Source organism: Myxine glutinosa, chromosome 1 (genome assembly GCF_964187855.1).
Source record: "Myxine glutinosa chromosome 1, kmMyxGlut1.1, whole genome shotgun sequence".
NCBI classification, from domain to species: Eukaryota; Metazoa; Chordata; class Myxini; order Myxiniformes; family Myxinidae; genus Myxine; species Myxine glutinosa.
In genome coordinates, this window is record NC_136261.1 from 410,899,256 (window position 1) to 410,920,359 (window position 21,104).

The 21,104-nt window shown below is 49.5% G+C and overlaps 1 protein-coding gene across 7 annotated transcripts in view; it reads right to left on the reverse strand.

Moving 5' to 3' along the window:
- Positions 1–21,104, reverse strand: part of LOC137417645 (ankyrin repeat and protein kinase domain-containing protein 1) — a 92,621-nt gene that overhangs the window by 54,365 nt on the left and 17,152 nt on the right. For 5 of the 7 annotated variants that reach the window (XR_013621918.1, XR_013621917.1, XR_013621916.1 and 2 more), the window contains exons 2-4: positions 7,897–8,284; positions 7,696–7,745; positions 5,743–5,933 (exon numbers count right to left, since the gene is read on the reverse strand). Coding sequence is in view for 4 of the 7 variants with exons in the window: in XM_068103545.2 (XP_067959646.2) it covers positions 5,743–5,933; positions 7,696–7,745; positions 7,897–8,245 (590 nt within the window). In the remaining 3 variants the exon portion in view is untranslated. The remainder of the gene's footprint in view (positions 1–5,742; positions 5,934–7,695; positions 7,746–7,896; positions 8,285–21,104) is intronic. The other 2 variants (XM_078770499.1, XM_068103566.2) reach the window with 1 other exon arrangement.

Genomic DNA, 21,104 nt, shown 5'->3' on the forward strand with positions numbered 1-21,104 from the left:
GATTTGCAGTTATTGATGGAGATGAACTGGCATCTGTCAGAGAGGTATGATTTAATCCAAGAGAGGGCAGTGCCGGTAACGTTAAAGGTGGATTCAAGTCGGGTGAGGAGGATAGTGTGATCGATGGTGTCAAAGGCAGCGCTGAGGTCGAGGAGGACGAGAATGTTGAGGTTGCCAGCGTCAGAGGAGAGGAGAAGGTCGTTGGTGATTTTGAGGAGAGCAGTTTCAGTACTGTGGTTAGAGCGGAATCCGGATTGGAATGTTTCATACAGGTTATTGGCAGAGAGATGATGTTTGAGTTGAGTGGCTACAGCGCGTTCCAAAACTTTTGACAGAAAGGGTAGGTTGGAGATGGGTCTGAAGTTGTTTAGGGTGTCAGGGTTTAGACCAGGTTTTTTTAGAATGGGGGTAACAGCAGCAATTTTGAGGGAAGGTGGGACGATGCCTGTAGACAGGGAGGAGTTTATTGTTGCAATGATAAGTGGAGAGAGAGCAGGGAGGGAGGCTTTGACAAAGCTGGAGGGGATGGGGTCAAGAGTGCAGGTATTGGTTAAACAATGGCGTAGAGGGCTTGTATATGCTGGATGGAAGATCTGCTGTCCCCTTGCCGTGTGACCTGCAGATCCTCAGCTCTGAATGGACGTTTGTGAGGGACATACTTCCGGGTTCGGTTGCGAGAGGACGCTGGCGTTGCATATTCGCCGCTTCTCTGACTGGATGGATGTACAGGGTCTGCTTCTACCTTTCTGACCTGACATCTCACACCTGTCCTGCCTTTTCACACCCGCACGTGCCGCGTGTTCTCCGGCTGGATAACGGAATCTGCTTTTGATGGTACGGAATACGGAATTCGAAAGGCCCGCTCCCGTTGATTGTGGCCGTGGCCTTGTTTGCCGGTGGCCTTGTGGCCTTGTTTGCCGCTGTGGTCTTGATTAGCGGCTGCAGTCGTTTGCCGCTGCGTTTGCCGCTGCGTTTGCCGCTGCGTTTGCCGCTTTGCCTCCTCGACCTTGGCCTCGTACTCGTCCCTTCGCTCCTGCCTGGCATGGCTCTGAAGTACTCCGCCGCAAGGCTTCTTCTGCTCAATACCCGCTCCACCCCATCATGCATCTCTGCCATCAAATCAAATGGACTCCTCCGACGACCCAGGTACATTCACCGTGGCTCCGGTCGCAAGTTTGTTTATTTGCAATCAGGTCACTCCATCCCCGTCCTCTGGTCGGCTCAGCGCACTCTCACTCTTCGTCCCAGCGCACCTGGTCACAGCAACCCACACGATCGCACCTCTTGCCTACGAACCCTGGCTAAATCACCTGAATTCATCCCTGCTGTTCAAAACAACATCAAGCTCACCCTGTTCAACACCCGGTCCCTCAACAATAAATGCCTCATCCTGAACGAATACATCCTGGATAACAAACTGGACTTTCTCTGTCTCACCGAAACCTGGCAACAACCTCTGGACTACTACACACTCAACCTCACCACACCCAATGGATATTCCTACGTCAATAAACCACGCTCGGAGGGCCGAGGTGGTGGAATTGCCGTTATCCACCGTCAAGACATCAAGACCAACCTCATCTCCATCTCATCTGCTCCATCATTTGAACACCTGGCTTTAAAACTCTCTGGTCACACGCAGTCAGTCATGGCTGTCGTCTACCGCCCTCCCAAACCACACCCATCATTCCTGTCTGACTTCTCCTACTTTCTGACCCAGCTATGTTCCCTCTCCCCCTCAATCCTCCTCCTTGGTGATTTCAATATCCACATGGACTCCACTGACTCCACAATAACCACTGACTTCACTGATTTACTCACCTGCTTTAACCTCACTCAACATGTCGACTTTCCTACCCATATCCGTGGTCACATTTTGGACCTTGTCTGCTCCACTGGATTAAATTTGCACCATCTCTATGGCTCCGACCTCACCCTCTCTGACCACTTAGCCATCACTCTGACCATCAACATCCCCGCCCCAACACCAAGGCATTATCGCACAATCAACTTCCGTAAGCTAAACGCTCTTTCACCTACCTCATTCTCATCCACCCTCTCTGAAAAAATGTCCACTTCTCCCTTCATTGACCTCCACACCCCTTCCGACCTCACTGACTACTACAACCACACTCTCTCCTCCTGCCTTGACCAGCTTGCGCCTGTAAAAACCAAAACAGTTTCTTTCACCCATTCTGCTCCCTGGTTTACCCCTGAACTCCACCTAATGAAAACTCGTGCTCGCCAACTTGAAAGACTCCGCAATAAAACGGGTCTCACAGTTCACTCCCAAGCCTACAAGGACCACATACAACACTACAAAGATGCCCTCTCCCGCGCCCGCTCTGCCTACTACTCTCAAATTATCCACTCTGGCTCCGGAAACCCAAAAGCACTCTTCTCGACAATAAACAAACTCCTCCGCCCCCTGAACACCACCACCCAGTCATTCACAGTAGACAACTGCATCTCCTTCCTCTCTTTCTTCCAACGCAAAATTGACAACATCTACAACAGCTTGACCACCGCCGCACCCGCTCCCCCTCCAACCACCTGCCCCCCCTTGTCCTGCCATCCCCTGTCTCGGTTCTCCCCAATCTCTCCTACTGACCTCTCTGAACTCCTCATAGGAATGAAAACTGCCACCTGCACTCTTGACCCCATCCCCTCCAGCTTTGTCAAAGCCTCCCTCCCTGCTCTCTCTCCACTTATCATTGCAACAATAAACTCCTCCCTGTCTACAGGCATCGTCCCACCTTCCCTCAAAATTGCTGCTGTTACCCCCATTCTAAAAAAACCTGGTCTAAACCCTGACACCCTAAACAACTTCAGACCCATCTCCAACCTACCCTTTCTGTCAAAAGTTTTGGAACGCGCTGTAGCCACTCAACTCAAACATCATCTCTCTGCCAATAACTTGTATGAAACATTCCAATCCGGATTCCGCTCCAACCACAGTACTGAAACTGCTCTCCTCAAAATCACCAACGACCTTCTCCTCTCCTCTGACGCTGGCAACCTCAACATTCTCGTCCTCCTCGACCTCAGCGCTGCCTTTGACACCATCGATCACACTATCCTCCTCACCCGACTTGAATCCACCTTTAACGTCACCGGCACTGCCCTCTCTTGGATTAAATCATACCTCTCTGACAGATGCCAGTTCATCTCCATCAATAACTGCAAATCCCCCACTGCTCCCCTCCCCCAAGGTGTCCCCCAAGGTTCAGTTCTTGGCCCCCTCCTCTTCATCCTTTACCTGTCCCCGCTCGGTCACTTAATCCGCCGTCATGGTCTCCAATTCCACTGCTTCGCCGATGACATCCAGCTTTTCATCTCCACCAAGTCCGTCTCCACCGACACCCACTCTATCCTGACAAACTGCATCACTGAAATAAAATCCTGGCTTCAAATCAACTTCCTCAAGCTTAACTGTGATAAATCTGAAATAATCATCATTGGCCCAAAAACGCTCACAAAATCCACCCATAACTTTGCCCTCAACATCGACGGTATCCCAGTATCCACCTCCCCCCACATCCGGAATCTTGGCGTCATCTTTGACCAAACCCTTTCCTTCGACAAATACACTAAACAGATCACAAAGTCAGCCTTCTTTCACCTGAAAAACATTGCCCGTCTCCGCTCATCCCTCTCCTCCACGGCTGCAGAAACCCTCATCCACGCCTTCATCACCTCCCGTCTGGACTACTGCAATAGCCTCCTCTATGGTTCACCCTCAAAAATCACCAATAAACTCCAATACATTCAGAACTCCGCTGCCCGTCTACTCACTCATTCCCGGACCCGTGACCACATCACCCCCGTCCTTTACAAGCTTCACTGGCTCCCCATCCCCCAGAGAATCCAGTACAAAATCCTCCTCTTGACATACAAAGCCCTCCATAACCTGGCCCCATCCTACCTGGCTGACCTCCTCTCCAGACACACTCCCACCCGCAACCTCCGCTCTGCTGGTACCAACCTCCTGACCCCCTCCATCCGGACCAAATTCAGATCCTGGGGGGACAGGGCCTTCTCCATCGCTGCTCCCACCCTCTGGAACTCACTACCTCACACCATCAGAGACTCCTCCTCACTCACCACATTCAAAACATCACTAAAGACCCACCTGTTCAACGCTGCATTCAACATTCAACCCACAGCATTTAACCCCTGACTATCTCTTCTCCTTCTCCCTCCTTTTGCTTTAAATATTTCCCTATTGATTCTTGTCTTGTCTTTTTGATTCTTGTCTTATATATATGCCGTATATCGCTGCTGTTTGTTTTCTTGATTCTTGTCTTTTTGCAATTGTTGTTTTCATGTATTGTTATGCATTATGTTTTCCACTCTGTCAAAGCGCCTTTGGGCTTCTGGAAAAGCGCTATACAAAATAAATGAATTATTACTATTATTATTATTATACATCCATACACCGGATGGACAGACAAATGCTGTTCCAGGCGACATTGCCCTACATTGCGCTACGCTGTCCAAATTTGGCTGCCGAACCACGTGACCGATGACGTCATCAAATTTTTTTCTCCATCAATTTTTCCCTAGATCATGCTCAAGAAATTTCATACTGATCGGATCAAGTGTTCTACTGATTTATGACGTCATAATGAAGGCACCTATGACCACCTTTCAATTTTTCCATGGAGTGGTTTCGGAGATATAGAGATGCAAAGTTTTTCTGTTTTTCCAATATGGCGCTCATCCCACATCACTTTGACATCATAAATATCATTTTAAAAATCTACACTAGGTGGTCCTATGGTGAAAGTTTCTTGTCAATCTGACCAATGGTCGTCGAGAAAACGAATGTTGAAGAGAATAAGCCCGCAAGATGCTGGTGGAAGGGACATCCATACACACACACGTACATACACACACATACATATATATATGTATATACATACATACATACATACATACATACATACACCAGACGGACAGATAATCCCTGTTCCAGACAGCATTGCCATACATTACAGGCTACGCTGTAAAAAGTTATGTTCAGGATAAGGACCACCTCGTCACCACCGCTTTTACCCCCTCTTTCATATCCCATTACCCTCTACTATGCCTCCTCCCTTACCAATCCTCCACCCTCCATGAAACCCAGCAGTCAACTCGACCCAGTGAAGAGTTAACATTATCTAAATGTACCTGAACATCACTGATTAAGAGTTTCACCTGTTAATAAATACACAATTGCATTTTGGGAAATTTATTGCATTATTATTTTTCGGAATTTTATGACAATAATCCTTAAATCAATGATAATGGATTTCTCAGATATCGTAGATATTGAGCCATATTCATTGAAATTAAGATCAAGACAGAATGACTGACGGACATGACCGCGCGATGCTAATATCTCCACTGAACTACGTTCCAACTGAGCTAAAAATGTATGGAAAAACAGAACGCTGATCGAGGTTATGCTAACCGCTGTGGGAAGCAAGGATAGGCTTACGTTTTTGGCATTAACTCATCGTTGCAAAATGAGGATGGGATGGGGGTGAGGGTAGATATAGTCAGAGGTGCATGCGTCATTGTGAGGTCAGGGGCCAGGGGGCACTTGGGGGTTAGATTGGCCGATTCTGAAATGTAGGGTTGAGGGGTTAAACGTCAAAGGAAGTGCGAATGGAAGTAAAGGGGAAATAATCATAAAGAAAAAGAAATGACAGAAGGACAGTACATACAAGGACAGTACGACAAACAAACTCTCACCTTTTCTGAAAATCTGCGTTGAACTTTTTTACAGCAACCATATTCTGCCATTTGGTGTGCTTGCCTTTGAACACTTCACCAAAACCACCACTTCCAATGGATATCAAATCAACAAGATCATCCTCTGTCACGACCTGCAATCCCAACCTTTCTGCAGGCACAGCAGCTTGTGGATTTTTAGGATTAGAATCCTGGAAACAATAAAACAAGAAATCTGTCGTACATAACGTGATACTTGTGAAATCCCTAAAATAAGTTGTTGACCTTTGGCGTATGTTGATCTTTTGGCCGATGATGACCTCAAAAATAATTGGTGGTTCAATACAGAAACCGCATATGCAAATCCTGTTCAAATTTCAGGTCAATCGGATGAAAATTGTGGATTTTAGAAATTTGACCTATGTTGACCTTTTTAACTCTAACGTCAAAATAATTGGTGGTTGAATTAAGTGACCGGATATGCAAATCCTGTTCAAATTTCGAGTCAATCAGATGAAAATTGAGGATTTTAGAAACTTCACCTAGGTTGTTGACCTTTGCCCTATGTTGACCTTTTGGCCAAATTTGACCTCAAAAATAATTCGTGGCTGAATTCAGTGACCTGATATGCAAATCCTGATCAAATTTCAAGTCAATCAGATGAAAATTGAGGATTTTAGAAACTTCACCTAGGTTGTTGACCTTTGCCCTATGTTGACCTTTTGGCCAAATTTGACCTCAAAAATAATTAGTGGCTGAATTCCGTGACCTGATATATAAATCCTCTTCAAATTTCAAGGAAATTGGATGAAAATTGAGGATTTTAGAATCTTTACCTAAGTTGTTGACCTTTGGCCTATGTTGACCTTTTGGCTTATGTTGAGCTCAAAAATAATTGGTGGTTGAATTCACTGACCTGAAATGTAAATCCACTTCACATTTCAAGTCAATCAGATTAAAATTGAGGATTTTAGAAACTTCACCTAGGTTGTTGACCTTTGCCCTATGTTGACCTTTTGGCCAAATTTGACCTCAAAAATAATTAGTGGCTGAATTCCGTGACCTGATATATAAATCCTCTTCAAATTTCAAGGAAATTGGATGAAAATTGAGGATTTTAGAATCTTTACCTAAGTTGTTGACCTTTGGCCTATGTTCACTTTTTGGCCAAATTTGACCTAAAAAATAATTAGTGGCTGAATTCCGTGACCTGATATATAAATCCTCTTCAAATTTCAAGGAAATCGGATGAAAATTGAGGATTTTAGAAACTTCAACTAGGTTGTTGACCTATGCCCTATGTTCACCTTTTGGCCAAATTTGACCTCAAAAATAATTGGTGGCTGAATTCAGTGACTTGATATATAAATCCTCTTCAAATTTCAAGTCAATCGGATGAAAATTGAGGATTTCAAAAATTTGACAAAGTTGTTGACCTTTGGCCTATGTTGACCTTTGGGCATCAAAATCAATAGGCCAGACATACACACACACCTGCCGGACATGAGATGTCCTTATGACCAAATTTATCATTTGACGAAGTTTTGTAAAGATCGGTTTGAAATTATGAGCTGTAGGCGGTTGATGTACAAACAAGCAAAGACAAACAGACAGAATAACGCACAAGGCCAGCCAATATACTTGAAAGATCTTCGATTTTCGCAAGTAAAAAAAGGAATTTTATCAGGGATATCGACATTGGCTTTGTAGGGAGCGTTATCACTGCCATCAATCATTTTAAGCTTTGTTCATGTACATGAGATGTTGTTGGGAAAGAAGATGCTACTTATTTTAATCACCACTCACAAAATAGCTCATTGGCTTAAAGTTGGCCAAGATTTGGAAATTTGGAATTTGCAAATTTATTTTACACACACACACACACACACACACACACACACACACACACACACACACACACACACACACACGCACGCACGCACGCGCACACACCTTAGAGCTTCGACAGCTCACCTTGTCTGGTTGTTTTTCATTCCATAAATCCTTATGGTTTTTTTTCTCCTCTGCAATGAGAAATAAGTAATAAACACATCTATTTATATCAGAATAGAATGCCACATGGTGTACACCTGTACCTGTATGGTGAGTCCGGTTATGAATATTTTTTGATTGCAATGTTTTGTTTTAACTGGAAATGTAACTTTCATTACTTACCATGAACAGATTCTTTTTCCCCTCGTCGACCATCTACCTGGTGTAGATAATCCTTGACCCAAGGCCCCAAACGAGGGTATGATTTCGAAAGTTTGCAAAGGATATTCCGAAACCTCTTCGCACTCTCCTCACCTTTTCCATCCACGATATCCAAGCATTTCCGGATCTTGTCAGCACTCGATTTCTCACTGCTCAGGTCACTGTAATTTTGTCTGCTGAGAACTCCTCTTGCTATCGCTTCATCAAAGGCTTTAGAAGGATCGTACATCAACGCGTCGATTATGTCTGGTCTGTTTTCCCTCAACAGCTTCAAATTCATATCCTCGATTGTTTCATCCTCAGCAGCCATTTTTACTTTGAGAGCAAACGATCGGAATTATTCTGTGGTCTGAAATAACAGTAAATTATTACAACTAGAACGGCACTCCTAGTTATGGTCCATATACCCATATCATCCACCACCCAATTATGTCACATACTGTCTTCGCATATGTTATAAACGTCATACATTTAATCATACCGGAAGTCCACCAGAGCAGACATATACCGGAAATTAAAAAAAATAATATAAGCACACATCTCACAGCTGTCATATTGATAATTCAATCATATATATATACGTATATATATTGTTGAGGATTTGAGAATCCTGTGTGTAATTTGTTGTAAAATATACCCTTTTGTGTGCTGTAAATATTCCCTGTAAATATCACCCTCCAATTGTAAACATCAGAGGTCGCCCTTAGTTAATCCATCGCACACACGTAGCCAATCATAGATTTCCCCTCGATAGTTATGTCCTTAATATATGTCAGTATAAGGCTCTGTGGTCCACTAAATTCATTGCGTTGCATCAATTAAATAAAATAGGTCCCTCCGACGCCCCCATGGCATCTTCAAAGTGCCAGGTTTGCTGGGTTTGCTGCATTTGCCTCCATTGAGCACGCGGTCGAGTCGAGGAAGAAAGGCGTGTCTCCACCTCGTCATCGAAGGGTGGAGCCAGGAGAGCCCTTGCCGACCAACCAAGAACGAGGGGGTTTGGCTTTGAGAGGGCGTGGAGAGAACGTTCGCGTAGGCTCGAGGGTGTGGCCTATATAACCCGTCCCGCAACGCCCCGACGGGAGGTGGTGAGAGGGATGCGTCGGATACAGCAGCTTGAACGATCGGAGCTTGGAGCACAGCAGCTTGAACGATCGGAGCTTGGAGCACAGCAGTTTGAACGCCGCAGCGTTGAGCTTTAACGGCGGCTGCTCACGTCGCACACACACCAACCGGACCCGCATCCTTCCCGCCCGGAGATCCCACCTCATCCGTCCAGCCATCCACCTCCTGCCATTCGTTCTTGCCATTCGTTCCTGCCTTCATCCATCGTGTGAGTCTGCCCATTTGTCCGTCTTTCATGTTGTCCTGGGGTTTATTAAGTAAGCTTGTATAGGTAAATTAATATTTGTACATATTGTTGCGAATATGGAATTTGGCCTCCATATCCGCTTGTAAATATTCCCTTATTTCCCCAATACTCCCCAACTATCCCCAATCCCCCATTCCCTAGTCCCATTGTCTGTAAACAACACTCTGTAGAACCGACCTTCCCCTTTTTCCCCCATTAAATGTCGTGCCCAGGTCCACCGCATCTCACGTAGACAACTTTCGGACATCTTGCTAGTTATTCTTAGTCTATGTCAGTTAAGGACTCGTTTCCATTAATTCTGACTCTTCGTTGCACCAGAATGTGATTGTATGGCACCAGTAGTGAGTTTAGGACCTTCCCTTACCTCCTCCCATCTTCTTCCCCGAACAACAACAACTACAACAACGGCGCGCGGGGGGAGTGTGCGTCCTCACACCGGCTCGGTTAGCCGCCATGACCATGCGCTCCACAGGGTTACCACGAAGGGGCTCCCTGTCAGCCCCTCGTCAAGGGCGGAGCCGGTAACCCCCCCGCACGCACCCAATGAGAAGCGACGTGCCGATTCCATCTGGGGCGGAGCTAACGAGCCGAGGGCGTGTCACTCCCCGCCGGATATACGCGGCGACTTACCGGATGTGAGGTCAGATGCGCCTGAACTACGGAGAGCAGAGGAAGCCACCGCCACCCCCAGCGCGACGATACCTCCCCGCATCTTTGGACCGGACCGAACCGGGTCGATTCTGCCCTGAGCCCAGGTGCACCTGGAGCCATCGATCCTGCCTTTCCTTGCCATCAATCCCCGTGTGAGTCAGTTTTTGTCCCGTTTATCTGTCGTCTGTTGGGGTTAATATAAGAGTGTGTCTAAGTGCTTGTCTTTCTATGCTGTCCCTCTTGTAGTTGTAATCTAACCTTCCGCCATAATATAACCTCCTCCGGGGGTCTTGAGAACCGTATCCCTGGTGTCGTGTCATTTGAATCCCAGCCGTTGTGTCCTTTTCCTTCATTGACCTAGCGTAGCGCGACTAGTCAACGTTCGAGCATAATCGGGTAAACTGTGCAGACGTGGTCATACCAAACCGCTCGGTAAACTAACATCCACCACCGCGTCTGTAACAATTGGTGTCGAGGAGTGGAATTCGGACCCGGGACTAAATTTGTTAGGCCCAAACTTTGGGAGGTAGAATCGATCCGGAGCGCGTTTACTGCGCTCGACGAAATTATAACGGCGAAATTTGATTTTGTTATACGGAAATAAAACCCCGAATTTTGAAAGTCGCGCTATGGCAGACCAAGTCGGCTGGGGTCCGGTAGTGGAGAGTGAGGCAGGGTCGGTCCAGGACCAAATTGAGGGACGTGAGGAGAGTGAAGCAGCGAGGGTAGCAGACGCACAAAATGGCGCCTCGCTGGTCACCGCGCCCGCGACCGTGGCAGCGCCCCTGGTGGATTCGAACCTTTTCCTCCTGCAAATGAGGGCCCTTATGGAACAAATGGTGGGAATGAGGGCTGATAGTGAGCGGTTGGGAAACCAAATGGGGGTAATGGGGAACCGGATGGAGGCTCAGAATGAGCAATTGGGGGTAATGGGAAACGAAATGGGGGTAATGAGGGACGAAGCGAGGGGTACCAGTGAGGGGTTAGACAATAATTTTAAGGGATTAGACGAGAAATTTGGGAAATTGGACAATAGATTAGGGGAAATACAGGAGGGGTTAACGGGGGTAGAAAACAGAATGGCCGCTCAAGAGAATCAAATGGAAGGGATGCAAAAGGGGTTAGAGGGGGTAGAAAATAGAATGGCTGCCCAGGAGAATCAGATAGAGGGAGTGAAAAATGGGTTAGAGGGGTTAGAAAACAGGATGGAAGGCAAATTGAGGGACATGAGGGACCAAGCGGAAAGGGAAGTTAACCAAATGGGGCAGCAGATAGAGGGGGTCAGAATGGGGGTAGAAACCAAACTGGATGCTCACAGGGAGGAAATGGAGCAGATGAGGGTGGCATCTGGGCAGGAGATGCAAGTGATGGGAGAGGAGATCAGAAGAGGAGTGAGTGAGGAGGTCGGAGGAGTGCGCGAGGAGGTGAGGCACTGTAAGGAGCACATGGAGAAGGAGGTGAGAAAGGGGACTGTAAAGTTACAAGGGGGCATAGAGGACCTGACGCAGGAGGTGGAGCAGCTGACGGTGGGACAGACGGAGTTAGTGGAGCAGGTTCAAAGGAACACTGCGGTATTAGGAGGTTTAAAAGCGACACAGAAAGAACTAAAAGATGACTTGGTAGCGACGAAGAGGGAATGTCAGATGGTACGTGAGGGACTGACAACGAGGCTGGACGAGGTGATAGAGGTAATGGAGACGAAGGACCGGCAGGTGAGGACGCACATGGAAACGGTCAAGGTAGCCTTGGAGGACGAGCTTGAGGAGACGTACCGGGGAATAAAAGAGGTGAAGCACAAATTAGAAGAAGTGGAAGAAGGGATGAGCGAAATTAAGAAGCGACGGAGGGGGGATAAGAAAGAGATAAAAGAGGAGATAAAAGAATTGGTCCAAAGTCTGTGTTTGGATCGTGATGATGTGCTCATTAACCGGATGAGGGATTCGCAGGTGATGGAGGAGAAGCGAAGAGGAAGAGGACCTGGTGTAAGTGGTGACCAATATGGTCGTGCGTATGATGCGCCAGGGGATTTAATAAGCTTGGGGGTCGAGATAGACCCGGGTGTTCGTGAGAGGCCGTTGGTGAAGTGTGCGACAGGTCTGGTGTGCGAAAGAGGAGGTGTGCAAGAAAGTCCGACTCTGGGGTGTGTGAGGAAAAAGTGCGTGCCAAGGAGTGAGGGTGCTGGCGAGAGTGAGTGGTCGTAGCGCGTGTGCGAGGGAGCACATGGAAGCGCGGTGTGGTAAGTGTTACAGAGGGTGTGACGGGAGAGTGTGCGCGAGAAAGGTGTGTGACGGACAGGTGCATGGGGAAAGAGTGCGCTGTCAGAAGTAAGGAAGAGTGTCCACCTGTGGTGAGTGTTACAGAGGGGGTAACGGGAGAGTGTGCGCGAGAAAGGTGTGTGACGGACAAGTGCATGGGGAAAGAGTGCGCTGTCAAGAGTAAGGGTGAGTGCGCTGGCAAGAATGGAGGTGAGAGTAGTGAGAGTGACAAGGAGAGTGAGTTGGTTGTGACAGGTGAGCGAGGATGTACACCTGGGATGGAAGGATGCACACCTGGAATGGTAGAGCGTGAGTGGGAATGCACGCTGGAGTTGGTGGTGAGGCACATGGTTGGGTGTGCGAATGAGGGCACACCTGTGATTGTCACAGAGGAGGTGACCGAGGAGGGGGCGCGAAGCGGTGTATTGGTGAGGTGTGCGAGCAACGAATGTGTGCCACAGTGTTCGGTGGTCAGGTGTGTGACCAAGGCTGTGAGTGGAATGAGGGTACCTGGGTGTGAAAGGAAAGGTACGAGGAGCATGGAAACGGCTGGATGTGTGAGCAAGGAACGGGCTGCGGGGTGTAAGCGTCCAGGTGAAGCATCGAAGGTAACCGGGTTAGAGGTTAGGTCGACTTTTAGCCGAATCGGGCCCTCGGTGCGTGCTGGGCCTCGCTTTGAACGGCCGCGTCCGTGCTCCACTAGGCGGAGCGGGCAGCCCGATAGAAAGGGTCGTCATGGCGACCACTTTTTGTTGAGGCATTCCGGCAGGTCGAGATCGGGACATTGGATGGCTCCACGCCGAGATGGTGCGTGGGATCTCGGCCCGGGTAAACCTCCTTCCCTGCACCGAATGCGGGACGTATCCAGCCGCCGGCACAAAACAACCAGCATCCATTGCTTGGCTTTACGAAGCCGGGCTTTGGACAGGAATTGGCGCACCGAGAGGCATTATTGAGTAGACTGGGTGATGAGGTTAGTGTTTTGGACCCAAAATTAGAGAAAAACAAAATTTGATGATTGGCAAGGGATTGGCAGTAGTGATTGGCAGATGATGGGCAGTGATTGGCAAATTTTTAATTTGTTGAAATTTGATGTGCAAAATTGGTAGGGAGCGATAGGCCCGGTGGGTAAGGGTGGCATCCCTGCCACCCTTCCCATATGGGGGGCAAAGGAGCAATAGATTATGGGGTGTATGGCAGTGAAAACTAGCCCGGGAGGGTTAGGATATAACGGTAGGGATCTAGAGAAGATGACCTTAGGTAACGTTAAGTTTAGTTAGTGACTGATACCTGTAGTGGGGACGCAGGTAGATTAGTGTGGATGATAATGACGAGGGAGCGCAATAGTTTAAAGGGACGACTGGGAAGCGCAAGTTTCAGAAGGGAGTAGTTAGATGAGATGATGCCGTGTGTGTGAGAATTGAACAGGTGTGATTGCACAGGTGTGCAACTGGACAGGTGTGTGGAGCAGTGTGTGAGTAGTGAGTGTTGTGGATCAGCGCGAATGCGCTTGGGGAGAGAAGGGTGCAGGTGGCACCAGGTGTGAGAGCACAGGTGTGCAAGTACAGGTGTGTGGAGAGAGTTGGAGTAAGTGGTACGGAGTGGTGTGCATGGTGCGAAGGTGTGGATGGGGGAAGAGTGGACCCCTTTCACGAGTACCCGGGGCGGGTAGTGTAAGTGTTAGGTAGAGGGTATAGGTAAATTGTGGTTGGATATTGGCATTTGTGGTGCGGTTGCAGAATGGTATTGTGGATGGGTGCATTAGTGTTGTGGAAATGGCTGGGCGTGTAGCCTGTTAGTGTGTGTAGTTGGTTTGGACACTCCACCACTGTGAGGATGTCGGCCAGGTGAGGCCGCAGGTGGGCTCTGGGAGCCGGTAGTTGTGAGTGGGTGCCTGAGGATCCCGGGTGTGGATCGGGTAGCCCAGTGCCAGAGAGGGCACCGAGTGGGGAGAGCGCCAGAGGGCCTTCCCCAGGTAGTTAGGTTAGGGTAAGGAGCAGGTAAGCTCGGAGGCAACTGCAGTGGTGGAGGTGTGCAGGTGGGTAGACCCGCTGGGAGAGGTACACGCCGCGGCCCAGAAATTGTGCGAGGGCACCGGGAGATGAATCGGGGGAGTGAGACCCCAAATTGAAAAGCACCACAGTTTGGCCAATGGGAATTGGTTTTTAGAACCCATAGTGTAAGAGGGCCAATGGTTTGGCCGGAGAAAGACCCCGGGTAGTGTAAAGTTGTTAAAGGCATTTAGGAAATAGTTAGGATTGATGAACCTGTCGCACCATACACAGCCACTTGCCTGTGGTGATGATGATGACTCCACACCTGTGTTTTCTTTGTTCTGTGTGCAGGAAGCAAGGACTGCTGTTGGATTTGTGAGACGCATCACGACGTGGATGAGACATTGGGGTGATTCCATCTCTCCCTCCCTAGGAGGGACTGATGATGAATTGGAGATGGCAAATTTTGATGAGAGTTGAAAATGGCAAATTTGATTGGTTAGGAGGGAGAGAAGACGAATTTGGTTTATGGGAGGAACGGGGAAGACAGTAGGGACGTTTGTTGATTAGTAAAGTAGATGTTTATGGGTAGTGTTGTGTTTTGTGGATACAGTAAGGGGTAAGGGAGGGGCCATGTAGGTTACCTGGTGGGGGGGGGGGGGCGTACGGTAGGAACGTACCTGTCTCACCTGGTTCCCATGTGCCCCCAGTGTGCATCATCTTATATTGCGTGCACTTTTGCGCCCTTACCACCTTACTCACTTGTCTTTTCTTTTGTCTCCCACCTCCGAGGATCTGGCTTTGGGGTAGAGAGAGAGGAGAGAGAGGTGCTGGCTCCGCAGTTGTGGGCCTGCACTTTCGCTGCTTGCTGCTTGGATCGATACACCATATGGACCGCAATGTTTGTGGCCACCCACAATGGACCGCAGTTCTTTTGCGGCCAAGCACCACCCGTGGAAGGACCTATGGGTCAACGTGGCACCTATGCCAAGCAGGTGAACCACTCTTAGTTGGCCCCTGACGGCCACAATACAGAAATGGACGCGGTTGGCGCCTTTCTTGATTTTTTAAAGAAGTAAGAAGGCCAAGTGCACCACATGAAGGCAAGACCAGCGGCAGAACATCGGCCGGCTGCGACACCACCGGTGATTTATAGACACTTTATTGGTGCACCGGATGGTGCTGACTGTACATGATGGGGTGGTGCTTTTCGTGCTGGGAAAGGGTGCTCTGCACGTTATTAAAGGCCGTAGGCCACAGAGCACTCGTGGGTTGGTGTATCGATGCTGGCATGCGTGCGCTCTCTATGCATAACATCTGCATGTGTTCCTCCAAAAACAGGTCCTGGATCGTAGTGTAAATATCAGCGTAGTCTTGTAAATAATGCTCCCTACCGGCTGTATGTTTAGTTTGCGAATTCTTTCCGCAATTCGGTTATCCTGTGGGTGTGTTTCTGAGAGGAGAAGGGTGCAACGTCGCAGGGGGACATATTTACTCATTTGTGAATATCTGTAAAACTGTCGCACTCAGGGTAGAGTTAATAGTAGAGGGAACTACATCTGAGTGCCACACTAAAATAGGTAAAAATTTATCGGGTCGGGACGCCCCGAGGGTAGAGAAGGGTGCAATGTTGCGAATATGGAATTTGGCCTCCATATCCGCTTGTAAATATTCCCTTATTTCCCCAATACTCCCCAACTATCCCCAATCCCCCATTCCCTAGTCCCATTGTCTGTAAACAACACTCTGTAGAACCGACCTTCCCCTTTTTCCCCCATTAAATGTCGTGCCCAGGTCCACCGCATCTCACGTAGACAACTTTCGGACATCTTGCTAGTTATTCTTAGTCTATGTCAGTTAAGGACTCGTTTCCATTAATTCTGACTCTTCGTTGCACCAGAATGTGATTGTATGGCACCAGTAGTGAGTTTAGGACCTTCCCTTACCTCCTCCCATCTTCTTCCCCGAACAACAACAACTACAACAACGGCGCGCGGGGGGAGTGTGCGTCCTCACACCGGCTCGGTTAGCCGCCATGACCATGCGCTCCACGGGGTTACCACGAAGGGGCTCCCTGTCAGCCCCTCGTCAAGGGCGGAGCCGGTAACCCCCCCGCACGCACCCAATGAGAAGCGACGTGCCGATTCCATCTGGGGCGGAGCTAACGAGCCGAGGGCGTGTCACTCCCCGCCGGATATACGCGGCGACTTACCGGATGTGAGGTCAGATGCGCCTGAACTACGGAGAGCAGAGGAAGCCACCGCCACCCCCAGCGCGACGATACCTCCCCGCATCTTTGGACCGGACCGAACCGGGTCGATTCTGCCCTGAGCCCAGGTGCACCTGGAGCCATCGATCCTGCCTTTCCTTGCCATCAATCCCCGTGTGAGTCAGTTTTTGTCCCGTTTATCTGTCGTCTGTTGGGGTTAATATAAGAGTGTGTCTAAGTGCTTGTCTTTCTATGCTGTCCCTCTTGTAGTTGTAATCTAACCTTCCGCCATAATATAACCTCCTCCGGGGGTCTTGAGAACCGTATCCCTGGTGTCGTGTCATTTGAATCCCAGCCGTTGTGTCCTTTTCCTTCATTGACCTAGCGTAGCGCGACTAGTCAACGTTCGAGCATAATCGGGTAAACTGTGCAGACGTGGTCATACCAAACCGCTCGGTAAACTAACATCCACCACCGCGTCTGTAACAATTGGTGTCGAGGAGTGGAATTCGGACCCGGGACTAAATTTGTTAGGCCCAAACTTTGGGAGGTAGAATCGATCCGGAGCGCGTTTACTGCGCTCGACGAAATTATAACGGCGAAATTTGATTTTGTTATACGGAAATAAAAACCCGAATTTTGAAAGTCGCGCTATGGCAGACCAAGTCGGCTGGGGTCCGGTAGTGGAGAGTGAGGCAGGGTCGGTCCAGGACCAAATTGAGGGACGTGAGGAGAGCGAAGCAGCGAGGGTAGCAGACGCACAAAATGGCGCCTCGCTGGTCACCGCGCCCGCGACCGTGGCAGCGCCCCTGGTGGATTCGAACCTTTTCCTCCTGCAAATGAGGGCCCTTATGGAACAAATGGTGGGAATGAGGGCTGATAGTGAGCGGTTGGGAAACCAAATGGGGGTAATGGGGAACCGGATGGAGGCTCAGAATGAGCAATTGGGGGTAATGGGAAACGAAATGGGGGTAATGAGGGACGAAGCGAGGGGTACCAGTGAGGGGTTAGACAATAATTTTAAGGGATTAGACGAGAAATTTGGGAAATTGGACAATAGATTAGGGGAAATACAGGAGGGGTTAACGGGGGTAGAAAACAGAATGGCCGCTCAAGAGAATCAAATGGAAGGGATGCAAAAGGGGTTAGAGGGGGTAGAAAATAGAATGGCTGCCCAGGAGAATCAGATAGAGGGAGTGAAAAATGGGTTAGAGGGGTTAGAAAACAGGATGGAAGGCAAATTGAGGGACATGAGGGACCAAGCGGAAAGGGAAGTTAACCAAATGGGGCAGCAGATAGAGGGGGTCAGAATGGGGGTAGAAACCAAACTGGATGCTCACAGGGAGGAAATGGAGCAGATGAGGGTGGCATCTGGGCAGGAGATGCAAGTGATGGGAGAGGAGATCAGAAGAGGAGTGAGTGAGGAGGTCGGAGGAGTGCGCGAGGAGGTGAGGCACTGTAAGGAGCACATGGAGAAGGAGGTGAGAAAGGGGACTGTAAAGTTACAAGGGGGCATAGAGGACCTGACGCAGGAGGTGGAGCAGCTGACGGTGGGACAGACGGAGTTAGTGGAGCAGGTTCAAAGGAACACTGCGGTATTAGGAGGTTTAAAAGCGACACAGAAAGAACTAAAAGATGACTTGGTAGCGACGAAGAGGGAATGTCAGATGGTACGTGAGGGACTGACAACGAGGCTGGACGAGGTGATAGAGGTAATGGAGACGAAGGACCGGCAGGTGAGGACGCACATGGAAACGGTCAAGGTAGCCTTGGAGGACGAGCTTGAGGAGACATACCGGGGAATAAAAGAGGTGAAGCACAAATTAGAAGAAGTGGAAGAAGGGATGAGCGAAATTAAGAAGCGACGGAGGGGGGATAAGAAAGAGATAAAAGAGGAGATAAAAGAATTGGTCCAAAGTCTGTGTTTGGATCGTGATGATGTGCTCATTAACCGGATGAGGGATTCGCAGGTGATGGAGGAGAAGCGAAGAGGAAGAGGACCTGGTGTAAGTGGTGACCAATATGGTCGTGCGTATGATGCGCCAGGGGATTTAATAAGCTTGGGGGTCGAGATAGACCCGGGTGTTCGTGAGAGGCCGTTGGTGAAGTGTGCGACAGGTCTGGTGTGCGAAAGAGGAGGTGTGCAAGAAAGTCCGACTCTGGGGTGTGTGAGGAAAAAGTGCGTGCCAAGGAGTGAGGATGCTGGCGAGAGTGAGTGGTCGTAGCGCGTGTGCGAGGGAGCACATGGAAGCGCGGTGTGGTAAGTGTTACAGAGGGTGTGACGGGAGAGTGTGCGCGAGAAAGGTGTGTGACGGACAGGTGCATGGGGAAAGAGTGCGCTGTCAGAAGTAAGGAAGAGTGTCCACCTGTGGTGAGTGTTACAGAGGGGGTAACGGGAGAGTGTGCGCGAGAAAGGTGTGTGACGGACAAGTGCATGGGGAAAGAGTGCGCTGTCAAGAGTAAGGGTGAGTGCGCTGGCAAGAATGGAGGTGAGAGTAGTGAGAGTGACAAGGAGAGTGAGTTGGTTGTGACAGGTGAGCGAGGATGTACACCTGGGATGGAAGGATGCACACCTGGAATGGTAGAGCGTGAGTGGGAATGCACGCTGGAGTTGGTGGTGAGGCACATGGTTGGGTGTGCGAATGAGGGCACACCTGTGATTGTCACAGAGGAGGTGACCGAGGAGGGGGCGCGAAGCGGTGTATTGGTGAGGTGTGCGAGCAACGAATGTGTGCCACAGTGTTCGGTGGTCAGGTGTGTGACCAAGGCTGTGAGTGGAATGAGGGTACCTGGGTGTGAAAGGAAAGGTACGAGGAGCATGGAAACGGCTGGATGTGTGAGCAAGGAACGGGCTGCGGGGTGTAAGCGTCCAGGTGAAGCATCGAAGGTAACCGGGTTAGAGGTTAGGTCGACTTTTAGCCGAATCGGGCCCTCGGTGCGTGCTGGGCCTCGCTTTGAACGGCCGCGTCCGTGCTCCACTAGGCGGAGCGGGCAGCCCGATAGAAAGGGTCGTCATGGCGACCACTTTTTGTTGAGGCATTCCGGCAGGTCGAGATCGGGACATTGGATGGCTCCACGCCGAGATGGTGCGTGGGATCTCGGCCCGGGTAAACCTCCTTCCCTGCACCGAATGCGGGACGTATCCAGCCGCCGGCACAAAACAACCAGCATCCATTGCTTGGCTTTACGAAGCCGGGCTTTGGACAGGAATTGGCGCACCGAGAGGCATTATTGAGTAGACTGGGTGATGAGGTTAGTGTTTTGGACCCAAAATTAGAGAAAAACAAAATTTGATGATTGGCAAGGGATTGGCAGTAGTGATTGGCAGATGATGGGCAGTGATTGGCAAATTTTTAATTTGTTGAAATTTGATGTGCAAAATTGGTAGGGAGCGATAGGCCCGGTGGGTAAGGGTGGCATCCCTGCCACCCTTCCCATATGGGGGGCAAAGGAGCAATAGATTATGGGGTGTATGGCAGTGAAAACTAGCCCGGGAGGGTTAGGATATAACGGTAGGGATCTAGAGAAGATGACCTTAGGTAACGTTAAGTTTAGTTAGTGACTGATACCTGTAGTGGGGACGCAGGTAGATTAGTGTGGATGATAATGACGAGGGAGCGCAATAGTTTAAAGGGACGACTGGGAAGCGCAAGTTTCAGAAGGGAGTAGTTAGATGAGATGATGCCGTGTGTGTGAGAATTGAACAGGTGTGATTGCACAGGTGTGCAACTGGACAGGTGTGTGGAGCAGTGTGTGAGTAGTGAGTGTTGTGGATCAGCGCGAATGCGCTTGGGGAGAGAAGGGTGCAGGTGGCACCAGGTGTGAGAGCACAGGTGTGCAAGTACAGGTGTGTGGAGAGAGTTGGAGTAAGTGGTACGGAGTGGTGTGCATGGTGCGAAGGTGTGGATGGGGGAAGAGTGGACCCCTTTCACGAGTACCCGGGGCGGGTAGTGTAAGTGTTAGGTAGAGGGTATAGGTAAATTGTGGTTGGATATTGGCATTTGTGGTGCGGTTGCAGAATGGTATTGTGGATGGGTGCATTAGTGTTGTGGAAATGGCTGGGCGTGTAGCCTGTTAGTGTGTGTAGTTGGTTTGGACACTCCACCACTGTGAGGATGTCGGCCAGGTGAGGCCGCAGGTGGGCTCTGGGAGCCGGTAGTTGTGAGTGGGTGCCTGAGGATCCCGGGTGTGGATCGGGTAGCCCAGTGCCAGAGAGGGCACCGAGTGGGGAGAGCGCCAGAGGGCCTTCCCCAGGTAGTTAGGTTAGGGTAAGGAGCAGGTAAGCTCGGAGGCAACTGCAGTGGTGGAGGTGTGCAGGTGGGTAGACCCGCTGGGAGAGGTACACGCCGCGGCCCAGAAATTGTGCGAGGGCACCGGGAGATGAATCGGGGGAGTGAGACCCCAAATTGAAAAGCACCACAGTTTGGCCAATGGGAATTGGTTTTTAGAACCCATAGTGTAAGAGGGCCAATGGTTTGGCCGGAGAAAGACCCCGGGTAGTGTAAAGTTGTTAAAGGCATTTAGGAAATAGTTAGGATTGATGAACCTGTCGCACCATACACAGCCACTTGCCTGTGGTGATGATGATGACTCCACACCTGTGTTTTCTTTGTTCTGTGTGCAGGAAGCAAGGACTGCTGTTGGATTTGTGAGACGCATCACGACGTGGATGAGACATTGGGGTGATT